Source organism: Pyrus communis, chromosome 1 (assembly GCF_041283825.1).
Source record: "Pyrus communis isolate YQ-2024b chromosome 1, ASM4128382v1, whole genome shotgun sequence".
Classification (NCBI taxonomy): domain Eukaryota; kingdom Viridiplantae; phylum Streptophyta; class Magnoliopsida; order Rosales; family Rosaceae; genus Pyrus; species Pyrus communis.
In genome coordinates, this window is record NC_142565.1 from 16,792,060 (window position 1) to 16,810,223 (window position 18,164).

Genomic DNA, 18,164 nt, shown 5'->3' on the forward strand with positions numbered 1-18,164 from the left:
GAATGGCTCATGCCGAGTACTTCACCATGGAGAGCTCCAATTTTGTTTGTGCGAAAGAAAGACAGAACTCTGAAGCTGTGTATTGATTATCGACAGTTGAACCGGGTAACGATTAAAAATCGTTATCCATTGCCTCGTATTGATGATCTTTTTTACCAGCTTCGAGGTGCTTGTGTGTTTTCAAAGATTGATCTGAGATCTGGGTATTATCAGTTGAAGATCAAGCATGGGGATGTTCTAAAGACAACGTTTCAGACTCGTTATGGTCATCGATGGTATTTTGGTATATTCCAAATCCAAGACGAAGCATACTGAACATCTCACTTTGGTTCTGAAGAAGTTGAGGGAACATCAATTGTATGCTAAATTTAGTAAATGTCAATTTTGGCTAGATTAAGTGTTGTTCTTGGGACACATGATATTAATCCAGGGTATTCGTGTAGACCCTTAGAAGGTAGCTGTAGTAGAGAACTGGGAATAGCCTCATACTGTCATGGAAGTACGGAGTTTTCTTTGTCTAGCCAGCTATTATTGACGTTTTGTGAAGGGTTTCTTAGCTATAGCCTTGCCATTGACGAGGTTAACCAAGAAAGGAGTTAATTTCGAGGAGAGTGACAATTGTGAGCACAGTTTTCAGCAGCTGAAGTATTGCCTCACTCATGCACCTGTGTTGGCACTTCCGGATGACAGTGGGAATTTCGAGATTTATAGTGATGCTTCTTTGAATGGTTTGGGTTATGTGTTAATGCAACATGGCAGGGTGATTGCGTATGCACTGCAACAATTAAAGCCTCACGAGATGAATTATCCTACTCATGATCTTGAGTCGGCAACCATTATTTTTGCTTTGAAGATTTGGAAGCATTATCTTTATGGGGAAAAGTGCCTCAATCGTTTCTTAACCAAATTCGACCCATAATATATCAAAATGAAGATAGGAAAGTTTAAAATAAGATTATACCATTTGGAAGCCCAATGGTTGCCAAAAATAGCTGGAAAATAGCCTGAAAGGTGACTGGTCCGTGGGAAAATTGGAAAACTCGCTGGAAACTGGGTAAACTTTAAACATTCATAACTTCTTCAATACTCAACCAAATCGAGTGATTCAAAAACAAAAATAATACTTCTTGATGAGACAAAGAGAATGGTACCTTTTTCGAAGGCTAACTCACCGTGGTTTGGTCGGACAACGGCTCGAAAGTGGCTAACCATTTTCGAGTTAGCCACTTTTGAGCAGTTTTCCGGCCAAACCACGGTGAGTTAGCAGTAAATAAAGATACCATTCTCTTAGTCTCATCGAGAAGTATGATTTTCGTTTTTGAATCACTCGATTTCGTTGAGTATTGAAGAAGTTATGAACATTTAAAGTTTACCCAATTTCCGGCGAGTTTTCCAGTTTTCCCGCGGACCAGTCACCTTTCAGGCTATTTTCTGGCCATATCTGACAATAATTGGGCTTCCAAATATTATAATCTTGTTCCACACTTTCTTATCTTCATTTTGATATATTATGGGTCGAATTTGATTAAGATTCGATTGAGTTACGAAGTTTTGAAAATTTCCCAAAGAGTTTTTAACGGAAAGACCAAAATCATGGATGGTGGACAATCTCAGAGAGTATTCTATTGATTTTCAATCTCAGGGACCATTTCTATTGATCATGCAAATCTCAGGAACCATTTTGTATAATAACCCTTAATTATAAATATCGTGGACAATATGCAACGTACCTTGATTCATTGATAGATAAATGCATTTCACTTATATATCACTTATTATAAGTTGAAACAAACACAATAAGAGCTCAAAGGTTTCTAGAGATTAAAGTTGCAAAATTTAGTTTCTAGAGTTTATTGTCTTTGAAAATAAATGTAGGACGTAGAGAATGAATTGTAGGAGGACGTAGAGAATGAATTGTAGTAGTTATTTCTTCTAGAAATAATCTCTATATAAATGATTAGGTGTCCTTTCTAAATCGGTATTGAAGCCATACGAAACTATGTATCATTTGGTTTACACCCTTTCTGAATTGGTACTGAAGCCATTCAAAACTATGTATCACTTGGTTTACAATCTTTGTTAAGAGGCCCCACTTCCCACTTCATATGAAACATCTTTTTTCAATTTGAATTGATATTCAAGCCTTTAGAACATGTTTCTAAAGTCTTTTATGGGTGTGCTGGTTGGGATAGGTTTTAACCAATTAAAATGGACTTGAGTTCATTTCTTTGTTTGTTGTGTCAAAATGTGAAATGCACAGAACTAAACATGTTGAGTTATGAATCTAGAATAGAGTGAGTTATCTAACTTATCCTTATACATAAGTTATAAGTCTTATCTTATATGTCCCTGCCAATCCAATCTTTTCCCTAAAACCCAATCTCATCCCGCCCACCAAATGGCCCTATGAGTTAGCTGTGGAACATTAACGTTTAAAACCAAACGGAGACCTCTATACCTTCAAAAAAGGTACCGCAAAATTAAATTTCGTAACATACTGACGGTTTGTTCGACTCCACTGAGCGATCATTAGCTTTCAACGGTCGGATCGGTCGTTGGTCTATCACTTTTCAAATCTGATTGTTTTGTTTTGAAAATATTTTTTTTAATACCAAAGTCGGTAAATGTTCAAGAATCCAAATTCAAACTCGGGTGAATAGTGGGGAGCATAGACGTTCTAACTAATTTAACAACACACACGTTTGCAGTTCCAAGTTTCATTTGATACTTTAGTACTACTATTATTATTTCAAGCATCACATTTGGACACAATTCAAAGTTTAGGCTCCGAAAGGGAGGAGAAAAAAAAAAACCTCAAATACATTACAATGAGACTTCACAATGGGACTTACATCTGAATAACATGGTAGAGATCCAGAAGATTAGTTATAACTAGAAATCGAACCCGCGCGATGTTGCGGGTTTTAAAACTAAGTTAAATGTGTAATCCACGTCAAAATTTTTACATCCCAATGTTCAATAAAGAACCAAAACAGTCCACAATCATGCTATTTGGCCCCTCAATATGGAGACGCCATCCCCATCTTCATTCTGCAAATGAATTTATTTATTTTTTTTATACCGAAATGAAAGCTTTTTTAAAAAGTATTAATTTCATGAAAACCATTCTTACCTGATGATTATAGAGATATATGCACCATAACACAACATTCAGACCTCCAGTAGTTAAAAGTGCAATGATTTGTTGCAATTGGTAAGTAATACTTAGTCACTCAACAATTACCAAACGACCAAATAATAAAGAAAAAACAATATTGGTTAATTCATTTTACTAAGAAGAGAGGCTATGAAGTTCCGAAATGAAAATGCAGCAATCTTTTGGAATGTCAAGACTTACTAATAATATTTAACCATGATATGCAGATTCTCTGTGTTTTCATCTTCTGGATTACATAGAGTAGTGTTACAAAACATGTTAACATCAAAACTCGTGCTTTGGCCTGAAACCACTAAAATTCTTTGCTTATATTGGAAAGGGTTTAACAAATTAGGCCTGATCGAGGACACTAATTCAAAGGATGGTTAAAACTCTCCGACAACTATAAGTTTCATACAAAAACACTAAAAGAGCTCAAGTGGATTACACAGTATGTCAACACAGATCACACGAATGGAAAACATCATTCAGACTTGCAATGCCTAACACTACACAATCCTACAATACTGTGTGAAAACCCGACCAAATTGTTCAACATTTTCAAGTTGAGCACAGTTCTGACTGATTTTTACATAACTTAATGATCCAGAACACCGCAACCATTGAATAGTTTGCATTCAAATTTCAATAACTAAATAAATAAATACCCTTTCCCCTCCCATATGCAGTATATTCACTTTCTTGAGAAAAAAAGTACCAATGAATTGAAAAATTAAGAAAAACCCAAATTAAAAAGCGGAATTTTCATGAGGAGGTCCGAGCTGTGGGAGTTCCACCCAGAGGCTTAAGCATCTTAATCGGATTCCCTACAATTTGGTGGAGGTTCATTCCAAGTTATTGGCATGGATTTTTCCTCTCATTAACCCTTGGTAAATATAAACAATCATTGGAGACCAAGCAACACACACTCATCAATAAAAGATTAGCAACCTTTGGCTCAGGATAAACATAATGCATACAGAAAAATAAAACCATAACAAAAAACTTGCACACAAACTTTTGCACTGAAGATGATGAGAATTAAAAATATCACACCATTAAATGCTAGGGTTGAAACAGTGAAGGAGACACAGAAACTTCTGTACATCCACAAAATAGAAACAGTGAAGGAGACATAGAAACTTCTGTACATCCACAAAATAGAAACAGTGAAGGAGACACAGAAAGCAAACCAAAAGTACTACTGTTTTGCAATGGAGACTATATAAGTGATAATTTCAGCGACTTGTTGCTGAACCTGCATTTATCGAGATGTAACAAAGTAAAGCAAACAAAAAAGGTATTGTTAAATCTTCCTAACTACAAATTCAAAACCATAAAGTACCAAAACATTTTCTCACTCTAACCAAGGACAGCAAAAAGTAAACGAACTAATATCTCAACTGATTGGTTAATGTCCCGTAAACCTTCCACTTGTTGTTTATATGAGGATATCGCTGCAACAAAATGAAATATAGTTATAATAAATTCAAACAATATGGCATGAAAACCATGGGAATTAATCATCTGAATAGAGTCAATTGACTAAAAAACACAACACAAAACACATCAAACCACTAACAAAACAGATCGATGTCCAAAGTTTGCAGTGAAAACCACAGAGACTCGAAAATTAACAGGAAAAAATAGTGGCAACCATTGTTAAAAATACACTCAAAGAGTTAGTAAGATTAGATACAAAACATTTAAGCATTCATAAAACAACATGAATAAATAGAGGAAAAATTAACAACTCATCCCATAGAAATGAATCAAACATTGTAAGCCTGCAATGAACAAAAAAAAAAGTGAAAATTAATAAAAAATAAATAAATCAAACATGCAAAAATTCAAAACAAATCAAACATGCAAGAATAAAAATTAAATTAAATTAAATTAAACACCACATCAATTTATTTCTTTTTCTTTTCTTCCAAATCAGACCCCCCCCCAAAAAAAAAATCCAAAATGGATCGAGCCCAAGGGAGCTGCAATTTCTCACCGGTTCTAGAAGCCGCATGGCCTGTGGTGCTGTAAAGGAATCGTCATATATTATTCAATGAATATGCATACTATAGACTACAAAATTTCCAGAAAATAAACTTTGTAAATTATGCATAAAAACATTTACAAATGGCAAAGATTCATATTTGCAATGGGAAAAAAAAAAAAAATTCATTCAATCAAAGAAAGCAATAATTGCAAAAGAAAAGAAAAATTGTAGACCAATGATTTATGGTAATAATTATTATGAAGGAAATTGTTCTTACTTTTCTAGTGGCTATCAATGCTGTTACAACCATTAATAAGATTTTTTAAGAGCTTTCATAGTTGTTAAATTAATTGACTTTTGCTGTTGAGAAGGGTGCCTTCTATAGAAAAAAACAAAATATAAAGTTAATTATAAACTTAATGCACAATATAATGAAAGTGTGAAATTACATTAACTGTCAACTTACCATTGATACCATTAAAAAGGCATACGGACTATAGTTTATAAAATTGTAGGCTGCTTTCTTTCTTCCTGTGTTTTAACAATTGACCAGGAAGATTATTTGACTATAAACTTATATTAACAAATTCAGTGATGAATGATGTGAAGGTGAGGCTATAAAAGATGAAATTACCATCAGGAGAAGCTTCATTTTAAAAGTCTTGAATGGAAGTAGAAAGAAATAATTCAAACTGCACATCATGCCAAAACTCATACAAATTCTCATGAACACACATCAATTTCATTTTTAAAAATTACACATGAATTTCAAGAGAATCTAATAATCCACCAATAAACTAATCTCAAGCAAAAAGAGTTCAGCCATAAGTTTTACCTCCATAGTAATAGGCAGTAAGTGGATAAGCGTTCGGGATATAGCATATAGCAGATGTACGAAATCATGTTCGGGATATAGCAGAGTGCTCTGATGGCATCTGTCCATTTGCATTATTGATTTACTGTGTGATTCCAAGGTCTTTCTAGTCCTGCATGGAGAAGATCAAATAAAACTCCTGATTACCTGCTGTTGGAAACAAATAATAAATATACAGGGAATTTTATAGAAAATTAGGATTAGACTTTAACGGTTCTTACCCAAATTTGGCCAAATTCAAGCCTACCCTCAACGATTCAAGTTCGTATAGCCTCAACTCAGCATCAAACAAAAGAATGTTAAACATGCAACACGGAAACGAACCAATTCCCTAAACTTTTGAAATTGGGGATGATCTGAATATGGAATAAAACCTAGAATAACTTACCATGAGTACAAAAGGTTTTAGAAAATGATTGAAGTCCATAGTGGTTGCGGTAGTTCCTCAGCAAGAGAGAGTAATTGAAATATGCAGAACAAAAAACCATAGAAACAACAGAAAGAAAAACTCAAAATTTTTAGTAAAATTAAGAACAAAAATCATTAATCACACAACCAAAATTAATAGAAATAAAAAATCAGTATGCACGAAAGACCAAAATAATCTTTGAGGGGGAGGAAATTGATGAAACATCTAACCTTGAGAACTTGATTTTCTGGGCAGCGAGTGGAAAAGCAGAAACGAGCTTGAAGGGAGTGAGTTCGGTTGGATTCTAGGGCTTGATAGTTGTGCATGCAGTCGAAATCGGTGATGGGGGAGAAAATTGAATTCGTGCAAGAGATTTTTTGTTCGAATCAAATCGAGCAGGAAGGAAGAGAAAACTGAGTTTCTCACTTCAGGTTGCTAATCAAGGTTTTTAGCAAGAAAGGGAGAGAGAGAGAGACACAGAGAGAGAGAGAGAACTAGAGATCGGAGAGCCATCAGAGCACGAAGAGCTTTTGTGAGGCAGATATCGAAATTGAAATTAAAAGAGGAAGGCTCGAGAACTTCTTGAACCATGCAACGCATCGACATCTCATAGAAGCAGAGGACACGTGGATATCAGGGGCATACATGAAATAACAGAAAATCAAGAAGGGCAAAAACGGAAGAACACTGTGCTTATGAACAGTGTTTTAGGCTATTTTCTCTTTTAGTGTATATATAATATACTTTGTAGCTGACATTCTTTCACAAAGTCAATTTAAATTGCAAGCCATAAATTACTGTCGTATTATTACACGTCAACCATGATTGACAAGTTCAAATGTGGAATCCTACATGCAAGAAACTAACCCCACGTTAGCGTAAATGTATCAGCTACAAGCCTAGAAAATGTTCAGATCTCAAACAACCCAATTGATCTCCTATTATTTTGGTGGCATGGACAGATTTAGCAGAAGAACAGCACTCTTTCTTTTCTGGTTCATCATCGTCTCGCTCCAGATTCCAAAAATGATCGGGGAAGCGCTACCGGGGGTTGAAAAGAATGAGGAAGCAGATCAGCAAACTGTTTTTGGAAGAACAATGCAAGATACAATGTCTACGCTCTATGAAACAATATCTGTCCTCCAAAAGTCTCATCAAAATGCATGGGACAAAGTTAAAACCATCATAAACGACATGCAGTTGCAATTTTCCCCTCCAAATTTAGAGTAAGTTTAGTAACTTTTAATATCCAATGCTTTCTATCATTATTATCCAATCTTCTCAAACATAACCCTATTTTCCTTTTCTCCGGCTATTCTCGAAAAGTTTTATACAAAATGATATTTATCTATATAATGTTGAAAGAGGTTCCAAGTCTTGTTATGATCCAAACTAAAGAAAAATAGAAAACAAAGGGGGTTTGTGAAGTTTTTATCAGTTTCAGGGGCAGAGACAAAGAAAATGCAAAGGGAAGCGAAGGCGATGCTCAAGGGATGAGAGAAAAAGTGAAAGAGGCAGCACAGAAGAGTTTCAAAACAAGCAAACAAACGGTGGAGGAATCGGCTAAATCTGCAGGCGAAGCTGTGAGAGAGACCGTGCATAAGACAGAAGAAAAGGTAAAGGAGACGGTGGCCTCTCCGCATGAAGAGACTCCTGCTGCTCATGCAGAGCTTTAATAATCTTTTTTGTTTAATGCTTAAATTAGTCCAGTTAAGGCGTTTTTGGCTTAAACATTTCTATCATTCATTGTAAACTTGTATAAATATGCATTGATTTGGTTTTATACTTCAGTAATCAGTGATCTCATGGGAAGCTATTCAATCCATTGATGAATAATAACCTTCTTTCTTTTGTTTGTTATATCGAAAGGTCGAACCATTGACCATCCTAATCGTGTAAGTCATCAAACACAGCCACCCCAATCGGAGAGATTGGATGGAGAAGTGCTAAGTATGGCTATGTTGTTTAGTACAATTGAACCGATAGGGTTGAGGGGAAGGACTATCGTGTTGGTAGTCAAGCACCAAAAACTCAAGGCGGCCATCATGAGCTCTCAGTCCATGCTTATCTCGATAGTCGAGAGTTTAATGGCATCAAAGATGCCTAGAGTTCTCCACTCATCGCCAAAGCGTTGTTCCATTCAAGTGACCCAAGTTGTCCATGTCGTAGTGGTCGAGGGCCAAACTCCATAGGGTTTGGTCAACTCCCACTTCGACCAATCATACCCTTAGAACAAGGGTTTGGGACAGTGGGCCTTCATCATCTCGATGATGACTTCTAGGACGTCATCCTTGAAAAGTGGGTTGAGAATTTGGTGGGTAGCACTAGAATCACCTTAAAATCGGAGGGTTTTGATGTATTCTGATCAATAAAATCCCGGCACTTGTCGCATTCCTCGGTGAGCTTGGTGATGAAGGTGTTGGTGCCCATTGATGAAGACTTGAAGGTTTTCTAGGTTTTAAGATTTGGTTTCTTTTCTGGGTTGAAAGTAAATGGCAAGAAATTCTAGACATTTGAAAGCGTAAAAGGTCAATTGAATTTGGGCTGGGTATTTATAGGCATTTCGGAAGAAAATCAACAGTTTAATTTTAAAACAATAAGGGGTAAATTCGACCAAAGAGTTTTGTAATCATGACAGATATTTGAAAATCCCTGTGAAGAGGCCAAAAAGTTTGCGAATTGAGGATGCACGATTGCGTGTGACAGCGAGGTTTATGGCGAATGGACATTTTAGTGCTTGCATGCCTCAAATGTAAGGGCATGCATGGTTGAAGATGGACGGTTGTGATGAGGAGCTGCCACGTGTCGAGTGGTGTAGTGTTGTCAGAGAAGTTGATGGGTGAAAGACCATGCTTAATAAATGCATTTGGACGTTTGGAGTATTCGAGGCTTGCAATGTTCATTAGATTTCTAGAAGGAATATGCTAAGGGTTTATTTCGCTTCTTCAAGGTTGAGGCTCGGCCAAGGCTTGTAGGTCGAAGACCTTAGAAGCAAAGGGGCAATCTTGGGCCCAAAATGTTATTTTGGGTCGAGCTTAGAGTCATTCTCAGCCCAATAGTATTCATCTAGAATCTTGTTATGGGATGTCTAGTCAAGGTTGGCCAAATCTTATTAGGAAGAGGTTTGGTTTGGATAAGGGTGAGTTGGTCAAGTTCTAGTGCAATAAGGAGTCTTAAGGCTAAAAAATGCTGAGAATTAGGGGATGAATCTGTTAAAAAGCTTAGTTCAAAGTCCTATAGGAATTAGGATTGGCCGAAACCTGATCGAATTAGGTTGAGGAGTTCGAATTTTAGTCTATTTCTAGTTCGGCCATGAGGGGATTCACTGCTATAAATAGAGAAATGAGTGCATCATTCAAAGCTCCTCCAATTCAACACACAAATTATCATGCGCAAAACTTCTCAACAACCTTTGAGATTTTATCTTCTTCCCCTTTCTTCCCACAACACATCTTCAGTTTGGATAAACATCATTGGAGCCGTATAGTCAGCCGATCGAGAAGCATCTTCAGTTTGGATAGACAACATTGCTTCAAGGCCGACCGATTATTTATCCAAGACTCGATTGACAAGGATTTCTGAATCCTTGTTGGTAGAGATCATCTCATTAGCCTTCTCAGCGAAGTAAGGTGTTAAAGGTTATTGGGCTCGACACATTGAAAGCCAAGTTTTGTTTTATGATTGGATATTCACAAGTATCTTTTAGAGTTCAACATTCCGATGACCGAACCACATTTACCATCAAGACATTTATCTCATTCAGGTATTTGTGTCCATATAGTCTGGTGCCAGTTTGGCGTGCTTATACTCTTACGAATATAATCACCGTGACTGAACCTGGCACCGACGATTTGTGAACTTTGTAGAACTAGCAGCCTTATCTTCAGCCTCTAGAACCGAAGGCCGAGACGTGTTCCTTCCTCGACGCAATCGCAAGATTGAGAAGTCAACAGCACGCCTAATGCGACATCAAAATAATTTATTCCCTGGCCAAGCTTGGCCAATTAGTTGGCACACCCTGCACATAACTGAAAGACGTAGTTAGCTTATTAGTTATTTGGCCTGCACACCATGTAACCTTGGTAGTTTTTAGGGTTAACAAGTATAAATGACTCAAGCACTGTCGTTTTCCACATGGATTATTTAAAACAATTTATGCAAACCTTGTAGTTGATAGGCGTCTGTCTCTCAGAATTCAACAATCTATAATCAAGGTCAAAGCACCACAATTTTCGGACACTGGCAAACCTTATATATTATGTACCCTCAAGACACGACTCGAAAGATATTTAATAAAGTCTTAGGGGAAAAACTCTATCTCTAACAAGTAATGACTATGAACTCATATAGAATTGAAAGCTTTGTTTCATGAAGATATGTGCCTCAACATCAAAAACATATAAAGCTTTTGCAAAAGGCACATCACCACTTAATAAAACTACATATCATTTGAATGAAACCTGTGGATGCAAATTTCTGCCTTTCCTTGATTGACGAATCTACACCTGCAAAATAATGACACCTAAGATTAAGGCCAAAAGCCTCACGTGCCCACGATGAATTAGGAATGGGGGCTTTGGGCGAAAAATCTTCGATGCCAAAGTTAGAATTCTGAAAAGAATGTGTTTGAGTGTTTGAGAGGAAGAAAACTGAGTATTTCGAGACGCTTCATTGAAAATGTACTCTTGGAGAGGAGGAAGAGTTGGGCATTCTTGTAGGTCTGTTTTGCAATGGAGGACAAAGGTCGATGTATATAGGGATTTAAACAAGTAGTGATATTGTTCCTTTACGCTTGTCGACAATAGCGGTGTAATTGGAACTGTAAAATTCACGCCTTTCAACTTTGTCAGAGATCTTTGACAAAGTTGCCCGTGATATTCGAAAAGTTGAGATTGCGTCTAAAAAGTGTCAACATACTTTATTCAAGAAAATCTAGCTTTTGAAATTCGGAGAGCGATGCCTATTTGATTTTTTAACAAGTGGACCTGTTGCCTCTTCTTTTATAGAGGCATCAATAGTGTTCAAAATGCACACTAGAAAAGTTGCTGCCTATAGAAATTTCCCCTTTTTGCATTTATGAGATTTTAATTTATCTGACCTCATTTTCCTTCATCATTTATGAAAATGGCTTGCCTATCTGACCGTCATTTCAATTTGAATGTTGTGGAAGATGCAAACATGTCTTCTAAAGATAATATATGGACCACATCCTTCTTATCCACTAATGGTCCTCTTACGGTTGGGGACTCTGTGATGAACAATGACATAACTGCTACAGTGGTAGCTAGGAATCTTCTCACTCCCAAGGATAACAGTATACTTTCAAAACAGTATGATGAATTGGTTGTTCAAGACTCTCTAGCTTTCAGTGTTCAGTGTGTGAGCTCTACATCCAATATGAAGCAACATCTACTTGCTCGAACTGACCAAGTCGAATCATTAATGGCTGAGGTGGCAAGTCTTAGACAAGAGATCAGAGGGTTCAAGAACAAAAATAGAGAGTTGCACATACTTGCAAATAATTACTTAACGAGCATGAAAAGAAAGTTTGACTAGCTGCAGGAATCCGAAAGTTAGATCCAAAGTGACCATCAGAGGTTTGTGGCTTTATTCCAAAGGCACCATTTGCCTTCATTGTCTGAAGTTTTATCAAGTGTTGAGGCTCCAAATAATCAATCTCTGATGCCTCTTGATTCTGGAGTTTCGCCAAGTACTGAATCGTCACATGATCAATCTCCAGTGCCTCCCCCTTCTAAGGTTCTACCAAGTACTTGAAGCTTCACATGATCTGTCTCCAGTGCCTCCTCCTTCTGGGGCTCTGCCAAGTGATGTATGTATAAAAATTTCCTCCTTTATGCCTAAAAACTTTTATTCTAGCTTGTTAGATATTGAAACCTATGGAAACTTATGGTTTCATAATCAATAAATAAATGAGTGAATGATGAAATATTCTAGTTTCAAGAATATAAATCAATAGATAAGCTTCATTTCATTCCAATATATTGTGCTAAATACAATAAAGCAGATACTTCACTAAGAAGTGGTACTTCTGGACCAAATATCAATTCATTTTTACCCTCACAAAGATAAATGATCTTAGTGTCTAAATATTGGTTAATCATTTGATTATTCAACTCATAATCTTGAATCCATATGGTTCCTTAATATCATAAACATCATTGATAAGATTCGTGTTGGCATATTGTTCGATCTGCAGCTCGAGACAATATTTATCTCAACACTTTATAATATTTCTAGACTCTTCAGGAGTTCCAATCTAATATCATCAACTATTGCAAGAGATTTAGTGTGTCGCAACAATATCATAATGATAGTACTTGTTAGTGCAAAATTGGCAATTCTTGACAAAATGCCTGAGTCTGTAATAGCTTAGACTTGTTACATATTTTCAATTGTATTTGTTTAAGTCTAAAGATGTCTCTCACACTTTCGATGCAAAGATGTTACATAAACAAGATACTTATTCAGGTACGTTTGCACGCATGCATTCAACTACATTCATTTGTTATCTCATGTTATTGTAGTTAGAATATGACTCTTGACCATTGTGTGTTTTATCTCTTTTAAATGACTTATCCTTTCTATATTAATTATTAAAACACACTTTCAAAGAAACAATCTAATTGAATTGAGACTAATCTAATTGCATTGAGACTAATCTGATTGCATTGGAACTTATCGGTTTGCATTGGGACTTATCGGTTTACATTGGGACTTATCTGTTTGGATTTTGGTAGGAGTCATCTGATTACATGGATTGCATTCTTATCAGTTTGAGTCGGTTAGTGCATTAAGCTTTTATAAGAGTTGTCAAACTCTTGGAAAAAGGTAAGCCGCATATGCATGTTTCTTTAGTTCTAGTATTGGCAGCAAACTTGTGTTCTTAACTTATGAAAAAATTAACTTTTTAGTTGCTGCGATCTTGTGGTTTCAATAGCAATTGTGTTTAAAAAGAAAATATTATTTTCATGCTAGTTTCATTTGTTTTATTGAATGTCAATTATGAAAATGTGCCGTGTGATTTTCGTATTTGATTGTTTTCCAAACAATCACTTCATCATATAAACATTCTGCATGATCGAGTTAGTGTCTTGCAAAGTTCGAGGAAAAGGTGATTGACGATCGTGTTAGTATTGTGCCACTTCAACTCGAAGACTGATGAAAGATCGAGTAGCAAAGCGCGAAGACAAAGCTGCCAACTAGTATGGTTGTCTAGTTGATGAGTTCTTGTAAGTCTTTATGTATTCTTTCTTTCTTAGTGCTTCCTGGCTTGGTAGCCCAAGGATTTTCCCAGTGGTGGGTTTTGCCTCGTTAAATCCTACATCATGTGCATACTCTTTATATTTATTTTGACTATTTGTGTAGGGATTAGTTTACATAACTGATTAACTTAAACCTTAAATTGCTTTAGTTTTAAGTTGAAATTTAGTTATATTTCTAGGTTAAATTAGTACCCATCCTAGGACTTTCAATTGGCACCAGAGCAGGTCACTAAAAATACCTAGTGAGATTTGTGGGTAGTCTAGGATGAATAGGGCTATAGGTTCAGTTTCTCATCCACCATATTTTGATGGAGACAACTATGCTGCATGGAAGGCAAAGATGAAATCATTTCTCTAGACGCTTGACGACAGAGTGTGGCTTGCGGTTGAAGAAGGCTGGGAACCTCTAACAGTTAGTGAAACAAAAGGCGAAGGACAATCTTTTGTAACTATTTCTATGCTTAAGCCTAGAAGACAATGAAGTGAAGATGAACGCAGCATTAGCACATTCAATCAAAGAGCATTGAATGCGTTATTCACTGCCGTTTCGCCTGAGCAATTTAACTACATTAGTAAATGCACAACAACGAAAGAAGCTTGGGATATTCTTGAAGTTACTCATGAAGGTAACTCCACTGTCAAAGAATCCAAGCTTCAAAATCTTATCACGCAATTTGAAAATATCAAAATGCTAGATGATGAGAGTTTTTCTAACTTCTATGCTAAACTTAGTGTAATTGTAAATGGTTGTCACAATCTTGGTGACAGCATTCCTGAACATAGAGTTGTTAAGAAAATTCTAAGATCTCTCCCTTCAAGGTTTCATGCGAAAATGACAGCTATAGAAGAATCGAAAGATTTAAGCACTTACAAGTTAGAACAATTGATTGGATCATTACAAACATATGAGTCTGACTTTACCGAAGTCAAGAAGGGAAAAAATGTTGCCTTCAAAGTCAATAATGAAAAAGTGAATGAGGATTCATTTGAAAACCTGACTCAAGATGAATTTGCTCTTCTCACCAAACAAGCTAGGAAATTTTTGAAACTCAGAAGTTCCAGGGGACGTGAAAATCGAAACAACTTTGATTCAAACTCCAAAGTTCCTCGTTCTCGAGATGTCTCTCATGGAAATTCTTCTAAGTTTGTCAAACTTGGTGAAAAGAAAAGTTCAAATGACAGAGACAAGTGTTTTGAATGTCAAGGGTATGGACATCATGCTTATGAATGTGCCAATACTCTTAAAAAGCTGAAGGATGAAAAGAACAAGGCGTTAACCTCCACTTGGAGTGACAGTGATTCAAAGAAGGACACGACATCTGAAGATGATGATGAAGTGGTTGCGTTTGTTGGAATCTTGGATGGATATCAGACTGATGACTCGGTAGTTGAAGAACCTGATTCCGTAGAAGTCCTACAAAAGTATACTGTACTTTATGATATCACCATGAAAGTGAAGAAAGAAAATGATGAACTGAAAAATAAACTTGTGCAGCTTGAAAGCGAGAAGAAGGAAGTAGAGATTGAGCATCAATCTCAAATGGAACATGCAGAGAAGCTACGAGAGTCAATGTTGGAAAAACTACTTATGCTAGCATCAGACAACGAAATCCTTAAAAATGAATTAAGAGGTATGAAAAAGAAGGTTGAAGAGTTTAGTATTGGATCAAGAAAATTTGACAAAATGTTAAGCTATGGAAAAAATTCAGGTGATAGAAGTGGTTTAGGTTTTGATTTTAATGTGACTGGAAGTTCTTCCTCTTCTGTTACTAAATTTGTCAAAGCTTTATAAGAACCAAGCAGGAAAGAAAGTAGTGATGAACCCTTTGGAAATTCGTGTACCACTACAAATAAGCCAAATTCTGTGAGCACTTTTGTTGATCCAAGAAATTTCATTAGGTCAAAAACTTTCATTCCTACTTGCCACTTCTGTGGAAAAATAGGACATATCAGACCTAGATGTAACAAACTTCGAAAGGAAGATCGAACTAAGCACACCACCCATTGGATGTCTAGAAAATCAAATCTCAAAATGAGATTTGTTGCTCATCCGAAGCGAATGAAATGAATTTCAAAAATAATGCTCAATTCCATCACCCCAAACTTAAAACAAGTATGGAGAAGAAAAGAGACTCAAGTTTGCTTATTGGATAAGATGTCACCATCATCTGATGAAGACAATCTTACATGTTTGGTGGCTTTTACTGCCCTCTCAACTTGTTAGTCTGATACTTGGTATCTCGACAGTGGCTACTCGAGGCATATGACTGGAGACAAAAGATGGTTCACAACCTTCATCGAGGATTGTAAAAATGGAGCAGTCACTTTCGGAGATGGAAAAAGAGCAAGGATTGTTGGAAAAGGAGAAATCAAAACTCTAGGAATTCCATGCTTAAAAGATGTCATGTTAGTTGATGGACTTAAAGCTAACCTAATTAGGATCAGTCAAATTTGTGATGATGATGATGCTGAATTATTGTTCAATAGTTGAAATGTTGTGTGAAAGTTGCTAGTGGGATAGACATTTTTGAAGGAAAAAGGTCTAAAGACAATTGTTATTGTGTGAATGCAAATGAATCACATGTGCCAAATATATGCAACAAAGCAACTGATGATGTTTTGGATTTATGGCATAAAAGATTAGGCCATATGAATTGTAAGGATATGATCAAGCTTTCCAAGAAGGAATATGTGAGAGGTTTACCAATGTTGGCTGGAGAACTTGGAATTTGTGGAGAACGTCAAGTGGGAAAGCAAACAAAGAGTTCACACAAGTCAATAAACTACATCTCAACCTCACGACCTTTGGAGCTGATGCACATGGACTTGGTTGGACCGGTACAGACCGAAAGTATTGGGGGAAAGAAATATATTCTTGTCTTGGTGGATGATTTCTCACGTTTTACTTGGGTTGCATTCTTGCGTGATAAATTTGATGCGTTCAAAGCATTTTGTGGCTTGTTGAATAGAATTCAAAATGATAGAGTTGCTTCAAATGATCGTGTGATAAAACTCAGAATCGATCATGGAATTGAATTTGAAAACACATCATTTTCTGAGTTTTGTGATGAAAAATGAATTGCTCATAATTTTTCTGCTCCAATCACTCCTCAACAAAACGGAGTTGTTGAACGGAAAAATCGTGTGTTGCTTGACATGAGTCGTGTCATGCTGACTAGTGCTCGTTTGACAAGTCATTTTTGGGCTGAAGCAGTCATCACCACTTGCTATACTGCAAATAGAGTCTATCTTCGACCTGGTACAAAGTGCACACCATATGAGATTTGGAAAGGAAAGAAACCAAACGTGAAGCATTTGAGAGTGTTTGAAAGTATATGCTACATTTATAGAGATAGGGAAATGTTAGCAAAATTCGATTCACGAAGTGATATTGGAATTTTTCTAGGATACTCTCTCACTAATAGAGCATATAGAGTGCTCAACAAGAGAACTAAAAATGTCATGGAGTCCATTAATGTTGTTGTGAATGACTCCTCCTTAAGTACTGAACAACCTGCTTCAGATGAAGAATTCCTTCAAAGTAAATTAATCGATGAGTCACCCACTACTCAGGTTGAAGTGCACCAAAATGTTGACTCAATAAAAGCTTTGAGAAAAGGACACAAGCAAGTGCAAAAAGATCACTCCAAGTCTAACATTATTGGCAACGTGGAAGATACCATACTAACAAGAAGCAAAACTACTGCTGTAGTAAACTTCACGTGCTACATATCAAAGATTGAGCCAAAAAATGCTAAGGAAGCTCTTTTAGATGATGATTGGATAATGGCCATGCAGGAGGAACTCAATTAATTTGTTAGAAATGATGTACGGTATCTTGTTTCCAGACGCAAAGAAACAAATGTTATAGGAACAAAATGGGTTTTTCGGAACAAAACCAATGAACATGGTATCATAACGAGAAATAAAGCTCGTCTAGTTGCTCAAGGATACACTCAGGTAGAAGGTTTGGATTTTGACGAGACATTTGCTCCTGTTGCGAGATTGGAGTCCATTAGGTTGTTACTTGCTTTTGCATGTCATCTGCGTTTTAAATTATATCAAATGGATGTCAAGAGTGCTTTTTTAAACGGAGTACTTTAAGAAGAAGTATACGTGGAGCAACCAAAGGGGTTTGTTGATCCAAAACATCCTGATCATGTGTATCGGTTGAAGAAAACTTTGTACGGTTTGAAACAAGCTCCTAGAGTATGGTATGAAAAACTTTCAACCCATTTGTTAAAGAAAGGATATACACGAGGAGCTGTTGACAAAACCTTGTTCGTTAAAAGAATAAACAAGGATGTGATGATAGCTCAAGTGTATGTGGATGACATAGTATTTGGCTCAACATCTGACATACTTGTCAAAGAATTCACTGAAGTTATGCAGAGCGAATTCGAAATGAGTATGTGTGGGGAATTGAATTTTTTCTTAGGATTACAGGT

At 36.4% G+C, this 18,164-nt stretch overlaps 2 protein-coding genes and 1 long non-coding RNA gene across 5 annotated transcripts; 2 read left to right on the forward strand and 1 right to left on the reverse strand.

The window, feature by feature from the left end:
- Positions 1-2,701: 2,701 nt before the first annotated feature.
- LOC148699273 (uncharacterized) lies at positions 2,702-6,997 on the reverse strand. Of its 3 annotated transcripts, none has more exons than XR_015965772.1 (4): positions 6,246-6,446; positions 5,986-6,136; positions 5,428-5,842; positions 2,702-4,614 (listed from the first exon to the last, which is right to left on the reverse strand). It is a non-coding gene; the product is annotated as an uncharacterized LOC148699273 (long non-coding RNA). The 3 variants fall into 3 exon arrangements; XR_015965770.1 differs by having other exon boundaries at positions 5,428-5,529; positions 5,617-6,136; XR_015965767.1 differs by having other exon boundaries at positions 5,428-6,136; positions 6,246-6,997.
- Positions 6,998-7,212: 215 nt separating this feature from the next.
- LOC148699274 (uncharacterized) lies at positions 7,213-8,285 on the forward strand. Its single transcript, XM_088683881.1, has 2 exons — positions 7,213-7,659; positions 7,872-8,285. The coding sequence occupies exons 1-2, from the start codon at positions 7,340-7,342 to the stop codon at positions 8,107-8,109; spliced, it is 558 nt and encodes a 185-aa protein (XP_088540007.1). The 5' UTR covers positions 7,213-7,339; the 3' UTR covers positions 8,110-8,285.
- Positions 8,286-14,404: 6,119 nt separating this feature from the next.
- LOC137719895 (uncharacterized) lies at positions 14,405-15,508 on the forward strand. The gene has a single exon (XM_068458887.2). The coding sequence runs from the start codon at positions 14,405-14,407 to the stop codon at positions 15,506-15,508; it is 1,104 nt and encodes a 367-aa protein (XP_068314988.2).
- The last annotated feature ends 2,656 nt before the right edge of the window (positions 15,509-18,164 follow it).